We start from the raw sequence: 22,117 nt of genomic DNA, 5'->3' as shown, positions 1-22,117 counted from the left end.
TATATAAGTCTGATCCATGATATGAATTTTTTGCCAAATCCAAACCTCTCCAGCGTGCTGAAAAGATAGCCCCACTCCACCCGGTCGAACGCCTTTTCAGCGTCAAGTGAGAGGACGACCTCTGGCACACCTGGTGGAGAGGGGCTATAAAGGATGTTAAAAAGGCGTCTGACATTGAAAAAAGAGTAACGATTCTTAATAAAGCCTGTTTGGTCAGGTGATATAATGGAAGGAAGAACACCTTCCAGTCGGCGTGCCAGAACCTTGGCAAGGATTTTCGCATCCGTGTTAAGGAGAGAAATTGGGCGAAATGAATTGCACTCAAGAGGGTTTTTCCCTTTTTTTGAGAATTACAGAGATTACTGCTTGGCGCATGGTCAAAGGTAAGGTCTTAAGTGAAAGTGATTCTTCAAAAACTGACATTAGTAAAGGGGCAAGTTGGTCTGAAATTTTTTTGAAGAACTCTGTCGGATATCCGTCCGGCCCTGGGGACTTGCCGCTTTGCATAGATCCGGTTGCAGATATTATTTCCAGGGCCGAGAAGTCGTCCTCTAATGAATGAGCTATGTTTGGGTCTACGGATGGAACATGTAGGGATCTTAAAAAAATCTCCAGCATGGAAGGTGCAGTTGGACATTCTGATGTGTATAATACTTGATAGAAATTTTGAAAACAAGAGTTGATTTTGAAAACAAGAGTTGATTTTGAGGCTATCTGTACATTTTGAACCTTGTTCATCATTGATTTCAGGTATAGCCTGATTAGCAGTTCTTTGTCGTAGCTGATGTGCGAGAATGCATCCAATTTTCTCCCCATGTTCATAGCATCCGTGTCTAGATTTGGAGAGGAGATATTCCGCCTGCTGCGTTGATAGGATATCAAATTCGGTCTGCAAAGACAGACGTTTTTTCATTATGTCAGGAGATGGTTGATGGCTATATAACATATCTAGTTCCAGTATTTGATCTGTTAGTTCTTTAAAGCGCACTGTATTTATTTTCTTCTTATTTGCGCAATAAGAGATGATTTGGCCTCGTAGATAGGCTTTTAAAGATTCCCATATAGTTGAATATGACATTCCTGGAGTTTGATTAGTGTCAAGAAAAAATTGTATTTCAGATGAAATAAAGTTGGTAAAAGATTCTTCTGATAAAAGAAGAGGATTGAGTCTCCAAGGGCGGGGACTATTTTGTGTGTTAGGAATGCTGATATTCGCGGTTAGCGGACCATGGTCTGAAATGACTATAGCATCATAATCACACTTAGTTACAGAAGATAAAAGTCTTTTATCCAGGAAGAAAGTATCTATGCGAGAATAGCTCTTATGCACTGGGGAGAAAAAGGAGTATGTTCTAGTATTGGGATTACGAAATCGCCATACATCCACTACATCGCATAAATATTGGCCAGAATGACCGGAAATGAAAAAAGTTGCCCTGTCACAATAATATAGCGTCCCGCAGAATCAGAATCAACATTAGTCATTGTAAATGGGATATTTTTATCAATGAGGATGGCTGCCCCCCTAGTCTTTGTGTGGAAATTGGAATGATAAACCTGTCCTGACCATCCTCTTTTTATTCGGAACAGGTCCGTTGTGCGCAAATGTGTCTCCTGAAGGAATGCAATATCGGTCTTAAATTGTTTTAAGTGAGTAAATACCTTTTTTCTCTTAATTGGATGGTTGAGTGACTTCACGTTCCAACTCACAAAGTTCACTGATGAAAGTCCGTCCAGCGCTCTAGTAGACTTAGGATCCATCATAACCTACTAAAAGATTTAGTGCACTTGAAATTTACATCTGGCTGAGCAAATAGAAAGGAAGAAAGACATACATAAAATAAATCCAAGAAATAAACAAGTCTGGTATAATCCCACCCTCCCCCACCCCCCTTAGTGCCTAGAGAAACCAGGCGAACATAGTACCCCTCAAGAACAAATCCACACATATGTGTTTATGTTGGGGAACTCTATAAAGCCAACTATTAAGGGCCCCGTCGAACGATTCATGAAAAACCGATTCAGCGCATTGTTATTGTAGTATGAATTACTATGAATTAGCCACATCATATATATATATATAAAAAAAAACATATAAATACATATAATCAACAGAAATATATTCAGTCAGACATACCATTTCACTGTTAGGCAACCATTAAGTTATAAGAAAAAAAAAAAAAAAAAACCTTTTAGGCTACGGTAAGCTTATAAATAAGGGTAATCAACACTGACAAAGAAAGGAAAGAGAAAAGAATATTAACAGCATAGGCCGGTGAAACTGTAACAGTCTAACAACAGTGACATAAGCCCACTGGGTGCAGCTAATTTAGCTGCCTTTCCACGGGTGAAAACGGATAAAGTACTGTCAGAATAGTTGAAAACACAAAAACAGTCTCACTCACGCTCCTCTGCGGGAATGATGTGGTTTCTCATGTAGGTCATCGCTTTTTCTGCGTCAGTGAATTCTTTTTCTTCCCCATTATGTGTGACTCGGAGACGGGCTGGGAATAGTATGCCAAACCGGACATTCTGGCGATTGTGGAGCAGCTTTCTGACTTCGGTGAACGCAGCTCTGGCTTTGGCGACTCTTGTAGCATAATCCGGGAAGATAGCAATTGACTCTCCGTTGTACCGAAGTGGAGCACGGGTGCGCGCCCGGTTCAGTACCTCAACACAGTAGCCAAACTTCACTATTTCCAAGACTATCGCTCGCGGTTTCCCGCCGGGTTTTCTTGGAGCCAGACTTCTGTGTGAGCGATCAATGAGCACATCCTTGTCCAACTGCAGCGCCTCTCGCAGCAGCTTTGAGACCAATGTCGTGGAGTTTGAACCAGGCGTCTCAGGCACCCCCAGTATTCTGACATTACACCGCCGCGCTCTTCCCTCCATATCCTCGCATTTGTTTCGGAGCTCCGCCACCTCCGTCTTCAAGGTGTTAACCGTGGTCTGCAAGGTCACCACCTCGTCTGACCATGCTGACAATCCGGTCTCCATGTCTCGGACTGTAGTTTTTACTTGGTCGATCTCAGAGTGAATCGCCGCCGTGCTATTTTTAACTTCTGCTTTTAATGCCTGTAGCTCATTTTTAAGGAAGTCGAAGTCGTCGGCAAGTGCGTTTTTCATTTCTGATTTTATCACCGCCGAAATTTTGGTTTTCAGCGAGAGAAGAATCTCCGACTTCAGGGATTTGGCGTCCATCTCTGGTTTAGCGTTAGCTGACCGTAGCTGTGGTGGAGATGCTCTTGCCGCTGTGTTAGTAGCAGTATGACTTCCTGCAGTGCTAGGCCTCGTGTTCGCTGCTCCAGTATATTGAAATTTACGCAGATTCGTCGCCATTCAATCAAATGTAGACTTTCTCTCAGCCTTGAAAATGCTTTTAGGGCAGATTAGTCGATGTTTTAATGTACTTTGCGCTTATTAATTTAAAGTTCGACGGGAGCTCAAACAAACACGTCTCACTCCATCGTCAGCTCAACAGCGCCCCCCCAACACAAACTATTCTTATACACTAAAGTATATTGGTTGTCTTTACATTAGAATAATAATGTTTCATATAATCTGGATTTAGATATGGAAGAAATAGCATTCAATACAAAATAAATATGTCTTGTATGTTGAAATCAAGTTTTTATGTGATAAAAGATTTACTTTGTTTTTACTTCACCACGTGACAGCAGCAAGCAGGCTCCTGATTGGTTAACGTGGCGCGAATTGACGCAGAAGTTCAGATTTTTCAACTCGGGCGGCAGACGCGAATTCGCATCAAACGCGTGAATGCACAAAGCACAATTCGTGCCAGATGCTCAAATTCGCGTCTACCGCGCCGCGCTAAATGCCTCATTCGCGCCGCAAGACCTCCAGACGCGCATAAACGCGTCTTACCATTGACTTAACATTGAAATCACTCGCGCCAGACGCATATTCGCGTTTGGTGTGAACGCAGCATTAAAGGGGTGGTGTGTATGTGTGTATGTGTTTCCAGGACCACAGAAAGATCCTAAAAAGGAACTCAGCAATTTTAGATCATACGATTTTCTTGTGGTGGGAGCTCTGGAAGTCAAAAGTGACTCAAATTTTTTTTGCAGATGACACTCACCTGAAGACTGTATGGGGCCGATAGTGTCACTGGCTTCACTCACTCCCACTTTACCCACTATCCTGTAGCGGATCGAGTACTGCTTTCCAAACTCCAATCCAGTCAGAGTAAAGACTTCATCAGCGGTGTTTATGATAATCCACTGTTCCTCAGCGCCAGAACCTGCTTTCACCTTCTGGTACTCCACTCTGAACTGCACAGTTTCTCCAGTTGGGGACTTCTGCAGTTTCAGGGACACACTGTCCTCCAGGACCTGCTTCACTTCTGGTGGAGGAGGCTTCGACACGGGCTGGAACTGTGTGTCTGTCAGCTTCCCTGATTCATACAGATAGATAGAGGAGCCTGGACTGGAGGGATCGGAGATGGCAGAAATAATGAATCGATATCTCTTTTCATCTTTATTAGCCTCTGAAAAACTTCTGAAAATAGATAAGTTCTTTCTCATCTTTGAGATGACATCAGGATCAGTGAACCACTTTCTGACAGATGCTAATGTGCTAGAATGCAGTTTCATTCCCACATTAAGCTCTTTGAACTCATCAGATTCCAGAAACTTCTTCAGGGTTGAGAGATACGGGTCTTCATACTTCAGAGATGTGAAGGTCAAGCACACCACAACATCAATATTAGGATTAAAGAGGAGGGCGTTGAGACGGTTTGAGTCTTCAGTATTGATTCCCTTCAGTATCTCGGTGTGAGAACTCAAGAGGTTAAGTTCAGCCTTTGCATGACCTAACCACTGGTTAAGCATGTCAGCATTAAAGGGGGAGCTGTTGTGGATCTTCAGGATGTCTTCCAATGAATTTTGCTCCTTCTCTCCTCCTCGTATAGCAGGCAAGACCTTGGCCACTTCTTTCAGGAGCACCGTTTCGTAAACACTAAATGAGCTCTGAAACGAATGCAGCCTCTCTTTGATCTCATTGAAGACATTTACAATCGGTTTACTAGACAGGTCGTTGCAAGTTCTCTTTACTTCTCCCAGCCCCTCTATTATATCTTCAGTGTTGGAAACCAGACGTGTGGTGATTTCTCTCTCCAACTGAGCAGCTTTTGTATTCAGTAGAGAAAGAGGATAGAGCCAGACTTTTATTGGAACTGCATTCTGTGGATTCTCCTTCAGTATAGTGGGGAGCTTCTTGTACACCTCTAGGGCCTCCATGAAAGTGGTGGGGTTCTGCTCAAGGCGGACATCACCATAAAATGTGCAGGCGATATTCTCAGCCACTTTCTTTTGAGTATCTGTCATTTGTAAAGCTCCTTGTCCCTCAATGGAAAATAGGGGAATATTCTTGACCATGACATTCAGTTTTCCCTCAATCTCCTGCTTTTCTTCCTCTTCTGAAAATGTCCGATCAAACACCATGACGGCCTGAGCTCCATATAGAACACCTGTGACCACATGAGTTGCAGTTTTCTGGTCAAAGACCTGAGGGTAGGTGATCTGACCCAGATGGCTCATAGTGAGCTGGTCGAATCTTGTGCGTTCGCTGTAATACATTGTAACTCTGGATTGTTGGTTTGAGGATTTGGTGTCACGCAGGAACTTGGCAGATCCTTCCACCTCCACCAGCCCTCCCAAGAAGCTGGCCTTCAGGGAAGCACTTACATCCAGGAGATTGGACTTACTGGAGAGAGAGTCGGAGCTACTGAACTTTAAATCTGTCCTGGGTTGTGGACGACTGTCCAAATCTTCTCTCAATGATTTCTTATCCCACAGAGTGACACCTGAAATGAGAAATTTATTTTTGAGTTATGTACGAGGAAGTATGTACTGTTGAAGAAACATGCAGGTTTTATAGTGTTGTTACTTTTGTAATTAGTGATGCAATATTTGATGAAGAGGGGAAAATAAACTTGTAATTATTTATATATTTATTTAGGATTGTAAAGCACCTGGAATGAAGGAATCCTTGCGGCAGTCATACAGCATACCAGGAAACAGAGGTCTTCCTAGAGCTGCCACTTCAATGGTCTGTGATGCCAGGGCTGCAGTAAATAACAAATAACAGGTATAATTTATACTTAGAATATTTATCATATATTATCAAAATTATAGTAATGAATGAATGTAATGGATAGTAAATGAATGTAATGGATAGTATTGGATGGTAATGAATACTGTTTAACTCTTTACCCGCCAGCATTTTTGAAAAAAGTTGCCAGCCACTGCCAGCATTTTTTATAATTTTCACAACATTTTCATGACCCACAGAATATTTTGTTGTATGAATATCTCAAACATGCAAAATTTCAAAAGAAAGAGCACACCCTCTGCTTTAAAAAACAAAAAGGTTTTATTCTAGCTTCATGCATTCCTTTTTAAGTAAAAAAGGAAGAAAGAGAAAATCGCATTTTTGTCAAAGACTACGTCTGGATCTAATTCAGTACGATGATCAAAACATAGATGGATAGAGTAGATTGAGTCAACACCCTCAAAGCTTGCAAGGTCCTATAGCTTGTCCTGGGTCGACTTTTCACTCGGTAACATTAGGCAGTTTTGATTAATGTGATATTTAATGTTGATGAATGAATGCTTCTGCTTCTTTTTCACCTGTGTTTTGATCAGGAGATGCGTAATATGCCCCCTACCGTAAAACAGTGAAAACACGAAAAGCCGGAAGTTTCCATCAATGGCGGGGAAAGAGTTAATACTGAAGAAATCAATTTAAAATAAAGATGCAAGCAGCAATATGGGGTCAATTAAGCACTCAAGCCATAGGAAGCACATGGCATGGCAAAGAAAATGGTTTTGACCTTCAGGTCAGTATAATTATATCATATAAAATGCTTAATTTGCATGTACACATTTAAAAGACGCTTTTATTCAAAGCAACTTACAATAGAGTCTCTTATATCAATCACCAGAGCGAGCTGTGCTTGGACCTCCTATTCAGGCAGATGCAGCAGTTCCTGCTCTGGGCAGAAACCAAACTGCTCTTCCAGAGGGCAATTTACTTTCTGGCTGGAGAATTGGAAGCTTTGGTTCTTATCCCTGAAAGGTAACAGCTCATAGATTCTGATCTCTAAACTGAGGATGTTGAGTCACTTTTGACTTCCAGAGCTCCCACCACAAGAAAATCGTATGATCTAAAATTGCTGAGTTCCTTTTTAGGATCTTTCTGTGGTCCTGGAAAGTTTTGTTTTATTATTAGAGGCTCCATTTGAGCTCTTAGAGTCAGCCTCAGAGAGGCTTCTCACTTTTAAGGTGGTTCTACTATTTGCATAGGCTGCTGATTGATTGCTCCTGTCTGCCTCGCTGCCTGCTGTGAGTTTGCTTCGGTGCTGTAAGCTCCGTCTTAACCTCGTATTTCTTTATTTTGAACCATCATTTACTACAATTTCTAGTTGTTTATACTACTAAAAACAGCTTACCCAACATCTCAGATTAACCTGACATCGCTAGCTTCCGTTACTACTAGCACAACACGCTAGTAATTTGCTAGCTAGCCTGTTAACGCGCCACCCGTGCGCTCAGCTATTTTTTATTTATTTTCTCTCGCGCGCCCGCGCCTTTGAGTTGATAAAAAGCTCAGGTGAGTAAGAATCAGTCAACAAACACGGTGAGTAATGTCTTGTCCTGTTATTGTCACCTGCACTTCATGTCACATGTTTAGCATAGCCTTCTCTGTCGGCAATATAGAATTTATATGTGATAAATGCAAGGACACAGTTAGGCTGACGGAGAAGATTTCAGAACTAGAGACACGCATCCAAACTTTAATTGAGGATAGTAAGAGTGCTAGAGCTTTAGATACTGCTTTGGATGCGCCTAGCGTGAACTCTTTACATGGTGCGGTTCCAGCTGAAGTAGTGCCTGAGCAGCCGGGCAAAAGGGTGACAGTGAGGGATCGCTCTAGTCGCGGATCAAAAAACCACTCTTCCGTTCCGATTACCATAACAAATCGATTTGCCCCGCTCAGTGAAACACCCACTGAGAATTCTGTTGATTGTGCCCTAGTAATTGGTGATTCGATCACACGGAACGTGAAAATAGAAACACCAGGGACCATAGTCACATGTTTGCCGGGAGCCAGAGCGCCTGACATCAAAGCAAATTTAAAAGTGCTGGCTAATGCTAATCGTAAATTCTCTAAGATCATTATTCTTGTCGGCACTAATGATGTTCGACTCCGCCAGTCGGAGATCACCAAAATTAATATTAAAGTGGTGTGTGAACCTGCAAGTACGATGTCAAGGACTGTAATTTGCTCTGGCCCCCTTCCTGTTCGCAGGAGTGATGAGATAGTTATTAGATTGTGTTCGCTTAACGGTTGGCTGTCTAAGTGGTGTCCGCGTAATAATATAGAATTCATAGACAATTGGAAAAGTTTTTGGGGCAAACCTGACCTGTTGAAAAGAGATGGTATTCATCCCTCCTGGTATGGTGCTGCTCTTGTCTCTAGTAATATGGCGTGCTTTTACATCTGTAGTTCGGTTCATTTGGTCCGGACCAAGGGAGAAAAATTATACGTTGTAGCATTTTTCAGGCGTTTTGGTTCCTTTTCACACCACACTTATCGCTCTGGTCCGGATCAGTTTATGAAACAAACCAAAATGCAGTCATGTGACAACATCCACATCACTCGTTGGCCAGATGGGTCTTGAACGTATTTTCATAACTGCACTTTGATTGTCAGAATTAACGTGCGGGAAAATTCCAACAGAACTCCCAGAATTAAACAGAGGAGGAAAATCCGGCAGACAACACGCCACTTTTTACTATGGAGAGACGACTGCGTGGGCTGATTGTAGTCATAGTTTATTATATAGTTTGTCTACACCACTTTAGGGGAACAATAACATTTGAGAATGAAGCGAGGATGCGGCTTAAAAAAGTTTTATGCAATGCACGCGGCGAGTCACTTCAGGAGGCGACGCGTGCATTAATGTTGCTAAACAGTGACATAATGTACAGCGCAGCTGACTACGGCAGCTGGTTTAGTCCAAAAATGCGCAGTTCTTTAGCAGTTGGTTCTGTTCGAGGTCGGATCACGTTCTCACCACAAACAAACCGCTCCAGAGTTCGTTTGAAAGCGTACTGAGACCTACGCTTGTGCGATTGCCGCATTCTCACCTGCCCAAACGAACCGTACCAAGGGGGAAAACGAACTCGAGTGCGATTCAACCAAACTAAATGAGGCAGGTGTGAAAACACCCTTAGAGCTCAAACATGACAATCTGGGGCCCAGGTCAGGAAGCAGACAGACTGGCTAAACCGACCGTCTGCTAGCGGCCTCGCGTCACCAAGGTCAGATAAATTCCATTACATAGAGCCTCTTTCACCTAGCTATCATCATATAGAGACTGTGTCTGTTCCCCGAATTTGGAAATCTGAAAAACGTCCAAACCCATCTAAGGTTAAAAATGTAATTGTTGTTCAACCAAAAAAAACCCAGCTATAATACAGATGAGCAAATGCTAAAGCTTGGGTTGCTGAATATTCGATCGCTTGCTTCAAAAGCACTCATTGTAAATGATATGATTTCAGATAATAACCTAGATGTGCTGTGTTTGACAGAAACCTGGCTAAAACCAAACGATTACATTACTTTAAATGAGTCCACCCCGCAAGATTACTGTTATAAACATGAACCTCGACTTAAACGCAAAGGGGGTGGTGTTGCTGTAATTTATAGTAATATTTTCAAAACCACTAAGAAATCAAGTTTTAAATATACTTCTTTTGAACTGTTGGTGCTTATGTAACCGGTCTGCAGCTGACCGCTGTTACGATACTCTCTCTCTGCGTTGTGTATAAGAAGGACTAGGACACTGTTACTGCGGTTCACCAAAATGGGGATGTTTATTAACAGTCACGCCCAACATGGGCTTCTCACCATCTGTGGATCAACATCAATAAAGTTGATAAATGGCGTGTGAGCATCTCATTATTACATCACCTCTCCCCAGCATGTGCAATGCGAACTGGCGTGTAACCATTATGCAAAATACACTTAACATTAACACAATATAGAATGTAAAACACAATAAAATTGAAATACCTGTGGATCAACATCAATAAAGTTGATAAATGGCGTGTGAGCATCTCATTATTACATCACCTGTATGATACAACACTAGTTAGTTGATTAATGACTCAAAACCTTGCTAATACATATCATACAGCCCACACGATATATCTTCGAATTATTAATCCACTCACACATATAACATACAACAGAACACACTATACAGTCTCTGTACTGTTTACAAGGGGTTACTAAATCAATCTACACACTTGGCAAACTTAATTTGCTCATAAATTGAAGAGCTCTGAAAAATGCTTACCTCTCCCCAGCATGTGCAATGCGAACTGGAGAGAGGCGCGCGCGCACACTCAAAATGGCACCAGGACAGCGGCAGAAAAATATGTAAAAATAAAAGTCTCTAGAGAGTGAATCGCAGAATCAACATATATTGCTCAAAGAAAAACAAATAAATCAGTAATAAAATAAGGATTTTAGTGAAAAAACAACAATACATTAAGCTTGGATTGTACTTATTATAACTCGTTACACTTAATGTAATAATATATATTGTAAACGATAAATCACGTTTGAGATTTGTGCTGGCTACTGTATACAGGCCACCAGGGCACCATACAGACTTTATCAAAGAATTTGCGGACTTTCTATCAGAGTTAGTATTGGCTGCAGATAAAGTACTAATTGTTGGTGATTTTAACCCCTTAAACCCTAACCGTCCCACCCGTGGGACGCCACCCCATGAAAAAAATTCATAATCAAATTACTAAGCAACCACTGAATGTAATAACACATAATAGGTATCATTTTAAAGCTTAGAATCTCAGCTTTTCAATGCGCTTAGTTATTCCTTTAAAACGGAATGTACCGCCGGAGGGCACCACCTAGCTATGAAAAAAATGTATTGTCATATTTTTCAAAACTACTGCAATGGTCAACACAAAATAGGCATCATTTGAAAGCTTAGAGTCTAAACTTTACAATGAATGTAGCCATTATGATTATCTCCAAAGTAGTGCTGAGTTATTTGCTGATAAAATGAAAAAAATTGTTTTCATAATTTATGAGGAAGGGGAAATTATTATGTACTGCAATGTGTCAAAAACATCATACTACTCAGATAGTCATGTGTCATATGTCATTTGAAAGGTCTCAATGAGTAGAATACAACAAGCATAATTGTTTCAGGCTTTTACTAAACTTGAGCAAGGTTTTTGTAAAATAAGCCCCTCAAGAGACCCATGGGTAAACCATATATGGATGCTGAATTTTAGACACATTTCCGCTTGTAACTTCATGAAACATGCTCCGATTGTGGAAAATGACATACCATTATTACAGCAGATGCTTACAATTAAAATGAGTCCAAACTCAACATAATCCATCACTCAGAACTAAAGATATTACTCATGAAGTTCTAATACACAAAAAATACACAAACACATGTAGCCAAGCGAGGTAGCTTAGACTTGGCCTTTTTACTCGTATCTTCATGAAACATACATCGATCGTGAAAAATTATTTACAGCAGGAGCTCACGATTAAGAAGAGATGACCCAAACTCATCAATCAGATCTAAATGTGACCGAAGCAGTATTTTTGTAATATAACTCAATTCAGATAGCCTGACTACGCCACCTTGGGAATTACACCCAAGGAAGTATAAAAAAAGGAACCCAGGTTCGGTGGTGCAGAGAAAAGTCAGAGTCGTGTAATTCAGCAAACAAATAAATAATTTTATTTGTGAGGAAAATACTCTACTGGCATCATTTATTCATAGTGTAAATCACTGACAAGTTTATTATAAGAATAGGATATATCAGTTGTTAGAAGAACATTCCTCTCCACATAACTGATTCAAACACGGAGTCACATTAAACAAACATCACAAAAGAAATTCCCCACAAAATAAAACAAACAAAAATAATTAATACAAAAAGAATATAAACGACAAGGCTAAAGTTTACTTTAGGGGTGGCAAGCTAGCTGTAAACGATTGTGCTCTCAACCATTTATGTGTGCACGGCAAACCAAATAGGAAGAGGTGCTCAAACCCTGGTACTCCAACCTCACAACAAATGTGTTCACCCAGGTGACTAGCCTCCCCCTCGGTACACTCAGCCTTGACTCAAACAAAAAGAAAACAGAAATTAGTGGGTGCGATACAAATACAAAAATCACATCAGACACAAATATAATAGACCAGATCAGTTGGTGCACGGATAATAATCCATCCTACCTCGTCGAGGACCCCGAAATACTCACAGGTGTTAGAATAGATAGACACTACGCGCTGATATACAATTACACCACACGGCCACTATGGCCCAAATCACACTGGTCAAACCAACATCATTAAAGAAATAACCAAATAACTCAAACCATAAAAATGAAAGCAAAACAAAACACAGAAAATGATATCTAGTCACGAAAAACAAAGGAAATAACCTAATCATGAAAAACAGCAGCACGACCCGAGTTAATCACGTGGTATGCGGGAGACTGCAAAACAAAACGTAACACTCAGATCAAGGTCTAACATTATTTCAATCAAGGCATATAAAACATTTACTAAATCATACGTACCACACGAGAATCACACACACCCACACATCACGAACCACCATATCACGATGTCAGGATGCACTCGCGAATGTTCAGCTTAAAACCCTCAATGAGCGCTTGACGCAACTCCCAGGGAACGCCGCCGAGACGGCAACAGCCATCACTTCAAGAGGTAAAAACACATACTCTAGACACTTTTAAAACCACACAACTTGTACATAATCTCCGTCACTTACCTCAACTAACGTGACACCAGTAACAAGAAGAGGGGCGGGTATGACAAAGCCTGCGTGCTAGGGCTTCCTGTTTACACACTTAAATACACCGGCCCTAATTACCTCATCCACCCATTACCATATAAGGGTAATGACGCAAAGAAAAGGAAAGGGGAAATCCCCTACTGCTACATAAAGATATTCCTCATGGTGTTCTAACACAGAAAATACCAAAGACGCACCTAGCCAAATATATACTCATGAAGCACTCGCGTTTGGTTTTCACTTATAACTTCACGAAGCATGCACATATCGTAGTAAAATGCTGCACATCATTATTTTCAGCAGACTCTCACAAATAAAAAGAGCCCAAACTCAGCATAATCCATCACTCATATCTAAAGTTATTCCTCGTGGAGTCGTAACACACGAAGCCACAAATGCGCACATAGATCTTTATTATAGATGTAGCACTTATGTCGCGTTCTAACTCATAACTCAATGAAGCATGCATCAATTGTGGAAAATGGCACATCATTATTTACAGCAGATTGTTAAGATTAAAAAGAGCCCAAACACACCATAATCCATCACTCAGATCTAAAGATATTCCTTATGGCGTTCTGACACAAAAAAATACCAGAGGCGCAACTATGAAGTAGCAATAGCAGTGATGCCATGTTGTTTTGATGTGGCGTTTCAGCTCATAACTCAATGAAACATGCATGGATTGTGAAAATTCGAACATCTTTATTGACAACAGATGCTCACGATTACAAAGAGCCCAAACACAACATAATCCATTGCTTTGATCACGAGATATTACTCACGAAGTGATGCATACTTGGCTAAAAAACAAGTCTGTCATCCTTCCATTTAAATTGTCAAGGCTTAAAAATTAGCAAATTATCAACTTGAAGATGCAGCACTGGCCCAGTCGGGCAGGTGAAAGTTCCTGCAACTGGCCCAAGTGTCTTTCACGATTTTGTTCATAGTCGATTCTTTCTTTTGGGAGAAAATAACTTTTTTTATCATGCATTTACAACTTTGTAGAACATTTACATTTCACAAACAGCTATGTATTTTACACATTGCATGAAAGGGAATATTTAAAAGCCATAATAGGGGCACTTTAAAATGACCTTGGGATTTTTCTATAGTTAATTGTTTTGAATGGTTTAAGCAAAATATTTTTATCAGCCATTTTATAAATGTTTTGAATGGTCTTCCAGCCAATCAGAAAGTCTTATTCTTATGCCTATAATAAATAACAGATTTTTATTACATTTTAGATTTCCTCCCTGGCAACTATTGGGGGCCATGACACCAAACGTGTCACATGGAACATCCTTTCCCGCGGCATGTTCCATGAAGATGTTGGGAGGAGGATCAACTGGAAGGGCATGAATGGGAAAAAATCATCCAACCAGATGGAGTCTAAGAAGTTACTCCTGTGTAAGTAAATGTATAAAGTATTGTCTGGCAAAAAAAAAAAGTCAAACTTATCCCTTGAAGGTACACTGTCACTTTTTTGTTTAAAATTTAAAAAATGTATGTAAGGAGCAAGTACATCATGAATTAATCTCCTCTCCACCAGTAAGCTGGTGTGTGGTGGGCGTTCTGGCACAATATGATGTAAAAGAAAAGTATGATATATTGCGACATCAGAAACGAAGAAAAAACAAAATAATGACTATTGTAACGCTTGACGTAAAGCAAGTCAAATTTGTAGTTTTCTTATGTCCTATTAGAACTACAGAAACGCGACCCGATCTGGCAATCTTACATAGCGTGGTTATAGCAGATAAAGGACCGCAAAGTGGAGGCAAGAAGTGCCTTTTCACCCTGTTACAACTTGACATTATTTTAAGTTAAAAAAATAATTATGTCTATCCTCTAAAAAACAACAACCTGGAAGCTTCAATGTGATTTCATGTCATGAAAATCTGCTTATGTATTACAGGCAGTGGCGTAGCCACGAGGGGGGTGGGCCTAGGCCCCCTCATTTACATGTCTGGCCCCCTCAGATTTCTGATTGCTTAAAATAAAATAAATAAAATAAGAAAATGTTTATTTGTTAGTCTGATTGATAGATTGACCAATCAAAATGCTGCGCGGTAAAATGCGGTTGTTTTCAAACTTGATTTGATTAGCCTATGTCACGTGTTGTGCGTAAATTACGCTGTCATCTTCGCTTGAGAGTTCATTAATATGCGGTGACATGGCAGCTGCGCAAAGTACAATATTACGCTTTTTCAAAAAAGCACGGAAAGATGAGCGAGAAGGAGATAATGTGCCATCTACATCATCTGTGTCTGCTTCTGTGACAAGTCAACCTCAAGTCGACCTTTATTTATATAGCGCTTTTTACAATACAGATTGTATCAAAGCAGCTTCACATTGATAAAATGAAAATAATACAACAAAGTTTGTTTCTAGAAGAAAATTGCATCATTGTCCACCCTAATTAGGCAGATCAATAATATCGTTGAATGTTAAATGTCCCCAACTAAGCAAGCCAAAAGCCAGGGCAACAGTGGCAAGGAACCAAAACTCCCATCAGGTGACAGAATGGAGAAAAAAACCTTGGGAGAACCCAGGCTCAGTCGGGGGTCAGTTCTCCTCTGGCCAACGAGCAAACAGTGTATGATTATGATCCAGGCAGCGTTACAGGGCAGAAGTCAGATTGGTCGTGTCGATGGAGCCTACACTTCAGGGATGCGTCATGGTTGGGTCCACGTGCAGATCCACCACCTAGTCTGGATACGGCCAGCGAGGGAAGTGGCACCTGAGGCTTCTCAGGACACAGAAACGCCTATTTCATCACAGGAGTGTAGCGGTGAGACTTCCACTACACAGATCGGCATAATTCCTTACACTGAGTTTGCCGGAAAGAATCGTTGCTTTTCCCCAAAATAGTACAATGAGTTCACATGGCTTGAATATAGTTCAACAAATAATGCTGTGTTTTGCAAAGTATGTCGGCATTTTCCCGATTTATGCGCAGAAAAAGCATTCATCTGCAATGGATTCACAGACTGGAAACACCTCCGCAGGTCATGCATCAGACACCAAGCCAGCAAATCTCATTCCCTTTCCATTTGTAAATACGAGGCATATAAAGCAACCCGTAAAACCCATGGTACTGTTTTAAACCAGCTCTTTCGGGATGACCGCACGTTTGTGGAGAAAAACTGTGAACACGTGAAAGTGGTCATTGACATTGTTATGTTCTGTGCAAAACAAGGCATTGCTTTACGTGGCCACAGGGAAAATGAAGAGGCCTTAAATAAGGGCAATTTTTTGGAACTGTTTAGCTTAATTGCCAAGCATGACCCAAACGTGCAAAATCGTCTCCAGGAGATACCAAAAAACACAAGACTAATGAGTGCAGAAATTCAGAACGAGTTACTTGAATGTGTAGCCTCGCTACTTCTACGAAAGATCAAGTCTGAGTTGCATGAGACACCGTACACCTACTACGCAATTATGGCAGATGAATGCAAGGACATTTCAAAACGCGAGCTGGTGGCTGTGTGTGTAAGATACGTTCATGCAGGCAAAGTTAAAGAGAGAGCGGTTGGATTCGTTGAAACGGGAGATATGAGTGCTAATGGGATTTCTGCTAAGATTTTGCAAGTCATTGAGCCATTACAGTTGGATCCCTCTCTTTGCGTTGGCTTTGGCTTCGATGGGGCTTCTGTTATGTCAGGTAACAAGGTTGGGGTGCACTTGATTCTGAAGCGTACTTTTCCAAATGCCTTGTTACGTGCATTGCAACTCGCACAGGCTGAATTTAGTTCTCTGCACCGCAACAAAGGTATCTGGCCATGTCAATACTTTTTTTGATACTGTGAATTCTTTGCACACTTTTATGACTGGTGCGCACAGGCATGCCCGTTTTTTAGAGATTCAGAAGGAGCTTTATCCTCACAGAAGGTGTCTTGAACTTGAACAATCTACAGATACAAGGTGGAGCTCGAAATCTGGCTCCATCGGCAAAGTACTGACGTTATATGATGTAATTTTAGAAACACTGGCGGAGTTCTCCGAAACAAGTGGCCAAACAAAACTGGAAGCTGATTCACTCATGCATCAAATTTAAACAAAAAAAAATTGTATTTCTGTTGGTGACATTTGGGAAATTATTTGAGACCAGTGATGTTGCTACCAGGGGTTTACAGAGCAGCACAATATCAGTCACCGACTGCCTATCGCTGATAAAAAATCTAAGGGATATGTATGGACAGTTCCGAGAAAATGTGCAAAATGATTTCGACAAAGTTTTAAAGTTGACTGATGAACTGATGGAAAAGAATTCCATTTGCAACTGGGATGTCTCCAGCACCAGAGTAAGAAAGCTACCGGCCCGACTGAAAGAGTCTCTTGTTTCATGAAGTTTTGGCAAATCCACAGCCATAAAGGACAATGCTGATCTCAACAAACTATGGATTGATATTTTAGACCGACAAATCACTGAACTGAACAGCCGCTTTCAAGAGGATCAATGCGGAATAATGCGTGCAGCAGCTGCGTGTTTGCCCGGCTCTGATTTTTTTCAAAAGGTGAGCTACTGAGGATGCCCTGCGAACACTATGGCGTTTCATTTGAAGAAGCCGAATTAAGCATTTTCTTTCAACTTATGTGCAGGAAAATAGACGATGGCCACTCTTTCTCTTCCCTGATGGAGGTTTTGGACACCTGCCCCTCTGATGTCTTCCCAAACATAAATAGACTTTTAAAGATAATGATCACACTGCCAATGACTTCTTGTAGTGTCGAAAGACTTTTCTCAACAGTTGGAAGAGTCAAATCATCTTTGAGATCACACATGACAACTTCACGTTTAAATAATCTTTCCCTGCTGTCTTTTGAACGGGAACTGGTGGATTCTTTGGACTATGATGACATCATTGACATTTTAAACAATCGCCCCCGTAGACTCCGCCTTGTCATGTAAAAGGTAATCCTATGGTTTGAATTACAGCCGCTGAGCTATGTTGTAGGCTATGCTGTTATGCTGCTGAAACAGTAAAAATGCTGTGATTTTATGTACACAGTATATTTGCTTTTAAATCTTTCCCTGCTGTTTTTCGAACGTAAATTGGTGGATTTTCTGGATTGAGTATGATGACATTGACACTTTTCATAATCACCCTCGTAGACTCATGTAAAAGGTAATAATCACCAAGCTATGTTGTGGGCTGTTATGTCTGTTCTGCTGAAAATTATGTTCTTGGTACAATTCATGGTTGATTTCATTTTTTCTGTAATGTCTATTCAATGTATACATGAATAAAACTATTAAAAAAAAGTAAATACATTTATAGTCCGTAATAACCTATTTTGTTATTGTTAGTGGGCTAAAAATTATTCATGTAATGATTTCATGTTTTATTCATATTAATAAAGGCAGATACAGAGCACCGGCTAATAAACACAAAACGCGTTTTGTGTGCAGAGAACCCTTTATTAGACACGTGTCGTGTTATGTGTGTGTGGAACGCGCGCGCCTCCGTGAGCGCGCGCCCACCGGCAAGCGCTGTGAGCTTTGTGTCACACACACACAGCGGCCAGAGCCTGTGTGCCATTCTTCCTTCAGCTTTACACATAAAAGCATGGGAGAGCATACCGGGCGTGTCAGAGTGGGTTCTCAACACGGTAAAACGAGGTTACGTACTACAGTTTTCCCGCAGACCCCCGCGCTTTCAAGCAAAGGTCGAAACCACGGTGAAACACGAAATAGCACATCTACTTCGCACCGAAATAGCGGAACTACTGAGAAAAGGGGCTGTAGAAACCGTCCCTCTGAATCAGAGCAACTCTGGTCTCTACAGCAGATATTTTCTCGTTCCAAAGAAGGATGGCGGTCTCAGACCCATCCTAGATCTCAGACGGCTGAACAGAGCCCTCTTACGGAGATCATTCAAAATGCTCACGACCAGACAAATTCTCGTGCAAATTCGCCCGAGAGACTGGTTTATCTCTGTGGATCTGAAAGACGCTTATTTTCAGATACAAATAGCGCCCCGTCACAGGCCTTTCTTACGATTCGCCTTCGAGGGTCAGAGCTATCAGTACACCGTCCTGCCGTTCGGTCTGTCTTTGGCACCTCGTACATTCACGAAGTGCATGGACGCAGCGCTAGTTCCTCTGAAGCAACAGGGGATGCGCATACTGAACTATTTGGACGACTGGCTGATTCTAGCACAGTCAGAGACAGAGCTGATAGCCCACAAAGCTTTACTGCTAAATCATTTACAGGATTTGGGTCTCCAAATCAACTGGTCCAAGAGTTCACTGTCTCCCAGCCAGAAAATTTCCTTTCTGGGGACAGAATTAGACTCAGTGGCAATGACAGCCCGGCTGACGTCACAGCGCGCGCTGCAGATTCAGCGCTCACTAGCGCTTTTCAAAGTCAACAGTATCCTTCCTCTCAAATGTTTTCAGAGGATGTTGGGTCTTATGGCTTCGGCCTCGGCAGTGCTTCGGCTGGGTTTGCTCTTCATGCACCCTCTTCAGCGCTGGCTGAGGTCGCGGGTCCCGCCACGAGCGTGGACCTCCGGTCGCGGGTCCCGCGCCCCGACCTATGGGCCCTGCATGCATGGGCCATCAACGGTTACCCGCTGGGCTCACAGCGGGAGTGTTGAATACAATCACTCAGGCTAGAGTGCCCTCCTACGAGACGGCTCTACGCCTCCAAATGGTCAGTGTTTTCCGGCTGGTGTTCGGCCCGTCACACACTTCCAGAACGCTGTGGCGTTTCGGAGATTCTCTCCTTCCTACAAGAGCTTTTGGACGAGGGCAAGTCCCCTTCCACGCTCAAAGTATATGTGGCGGCCATAGCAGCGTTTACAAAACCCCTGCATGGCCAGTCGCTAGGGAGAAACAATCTCATCATCCGCTTCCTAAGGGGAGCCAGGAGTATTGGACCTATCCATGGTCCTGGACGCCATGAAGGGTGAACCGTTTGAACCCCTTCAGTCCGTGGACCTGCGGTATCTTTCATTTAAGACCGCTTTTCTCATGGCTCTCGCTTCAGTGAAACGAGTGGGTGACCTTCACGCGCTTTCTGTAAGCGCTGCGTGTATTGAGTTTGGGCCTAATGACTCCAGGGTCATCCTCAAACCGAGACACGGTTATGTCCCCAAAGTGCTTTCCACTCCGTTCAGATCACAAGTTATTTCACTATCAGCTCTCCCGAGATCTGATGGAGATGACAATGTGAATTTTCTCTGTCCCGTCAGGGCGCTGAGAATATATGTCGAACGGTCTGCGGCATTCAGACAGTCAGAGCAGCTCTTCGTTTCGTTTGGTGGACGCACTAAGGGGCTAGCCACATCGAAACAGAGCCTATCGAGATGGATAGTGGACGCTATCGCTCTGGCTTATAGGTCTAAGAACCTTCCATGTCCTCTGGGAGTCAGAGCGCACTCCACTAGAGGCGTTGCCTCTTCGTGGGCATGGTCCAGCGGAGTTTCACTCCAAGATATTTGTATGGCGGCAGGCTGGGCCTCTCCGTCTACATTTATGAGGTTTTACAACCTGGCTCGGCCCCAGGAATGCATGTGTGGACTGACTAGCACGCACGGCGTTTTACATTGGGTTCCCGTAGCGTAAGCTAGCTTACGCAACATGAGAGTACTCTCGTAAGAGAACACTCTCGGTTACTAACGTAACCTCGGTTCTCTCTAGATGAGGGAACGAGTGTTGCGTAACCCAGCCGTGCTTGTGCTACTTCTGGTTTCGCTTCAGCATGAAAAATCAAAGAATAAACCCATCTGGACCCGGCTTATAAAGCCTTTAGTCACGCCCTCCCTGGCGTAATGTGACGTGCACGGGCGCCCGCGCCCTCATTGGTCCTCGTCACAGGCTATGTCCCGATAGGTTCATGCAGTTGCCGCGAAGCAACCAATAAGCGCGCGAGCTGCTTCGCCTAGGTCTGCTTATGCAGCAATGTGTTTTAAACTAATGCTAAATTAACCCTCTGGGCTTCTTCGTAAATGGGTTACACTTAGCTTCCTCCCGCCCGAAAACGGATGAAGCCATAAAATTTTACTTTACCTTTTCCCAGGATAACCAATCAAATATATTTTTATTCTATAATGTTTTCTGATTATTATCTAGAATTTTTTGAATTTTTCATGATACTTTGCATTAATTATATAATTTTTATGAGCTATTTTTTCCATTAGAATTAATATATATTTTTATTTTATTTATTTTATTTTATTTTTCAATAAATGCAACATTTCACATCAAAATAGAGTGCAGGCCTAAAAAAATAATAATTTCAAGTGAGAAGAGCGCCATCTAGTGGCTTCAAAATGTATAAATATGTGTCATGTCCTATAACCGCTTATAAGCGGCCTATAGCTTTTTTTATTTATTTATTTGATTTATTCCCATTCGGAAAGAAAAAATTAATTACTAAGCAACCACTAATTGGAACAACACAACTTATATATAATTTTAAAGCATAGGATCTCAGCTTTTCAATGCATCTAATTACATTTATTAACTCCTAACGAGTGCTGAGTAATCCCTCTAAAACCGAGTGTACCGCCAGCAGGCGCCACCTAGCTGCGAAGATATTCATTACCATATTTTTTAAAAATCTGAGAAGCACCTGGCTGCAGCCTGCAGATTTGGGCGGGGGTGCACCTGGGGCGGGCTTCTCATTGGTTAGTGGCAAGTGATGACGTTGATCGAGGCGATGCCGTCCCTGGGGCGGGGCTGCACGTCTCTTCCCGCCAACATCTCTTCTCATTGGTTAGTGGCGTGAAGTCATGACGTCGATTCTGTTTTCATTTCCGATGTTCATCGCTGCATGGGAGTACAGGTAAGCTACTCTTACTTTTATTTTACCATTTTTAATTCTGAAGTGGTGTTTAGTGTGATGTTAAAATTAAGTGGTGTAAAAATGAGATCGTGTAACATAAGGCAGCGTAGGTCTAAGTGTGTGTGTGTGTGTGTGTGTGTGTGTGTGTGTGTGTGTGTGTGTGTGTGTGTGTGTGTGTTTTTTTTGGTGGGATTAGGAGATAGTGTTAAAACAAGGCCCTTAAAAAGAAATACAGTGGCAAAACTGAACCAGGAGAAGAGATATAGGATTTAAGAGTTAATAGTAATATACAAAATTATATTGTAGGATATCTTTTTTTCTATGAATAAATTGATTAAATGTATTTTGATATTATTGTTATTAATATATATATATTAATATATTAATATATATATATATATATATATATATA

The 22,117-nt window shown here is 41.7% G+C and overlaps 1 protein-coding gene and 2 long non-coding RNA genes across 3 annotated transcripts in view; 1 reads left to right on the top strand and 2 right to left on the bottom strand.

Moving 5' to 3' along the window:
• The window catches only part of LOC311081598, a 60,330-nt gene extending 43,370 nt beyond the window's left edge, over positions 1–16,960 (top strand). Inside the window, exons 2-5 of the long non-coding RNA XR_014605944.1 lie at positions 5,980–6,108; positions 6,666–6,859; positions 6,965–7,098; positions 14,156–16,960. This is a non-coding gene — a long non-coding RNA (uncharacterized lncRNA). The remainder of the gene's footprint in view (positions 1–5,979; positions 6,109–6,665; positions 6,860–6,964; positions 7,099–14,155) is intronic.
• The window catches only part of LOC311081600, a 444,005-nt gene that overhangs the window by 201,780 nt on the left and 220,108 nt on the right, over positions 1–22,117 (bottom strand). The gene's annotated exons all lie outside the window — the stretch shown is intronic.
• Positions 1–22,117, bottom strand: part of LOC311081590 (stonustoxin subunit beta-like) — a 59,589-nt gene that overhangs the window by 2,447 nt on the left and 35,025 nt on the right. The window contains exons 4-5 of the mRNA XM_084112133.1: positions 5,993–6,085; positions 4,100–5,824 (exon numbers count right to left, since the gene is read on the bottom strand). Coding sequence (XP_083968259.1) covers positions 4,100–5,824; positions 5,993–6,085 — 1,818 coding nt within the window. The remainder of the gene's footprint in view (positions 1–4,099; positions 5,825–5,992; positions 6,086–22,117) is intronic.

The sequence above is a fragment of the Abramis brama genome (genome assembly GCF_963993115.1).
Source record: "Abramis brama genome assembly, chromosome: 4".
In the NCBI taxonomy this organism is placed as follows: domain Eukaryota; kingdom Metazoa; phylum Chordata; class Actinopteri; order Cypriniformes; family Leuciscidae; genus Abramis; species Abramis brama.
Note: the sequence above shows the minus strand (reverse complement) of the source record. Positions and strands in the feature narration are given on the sequence as shown.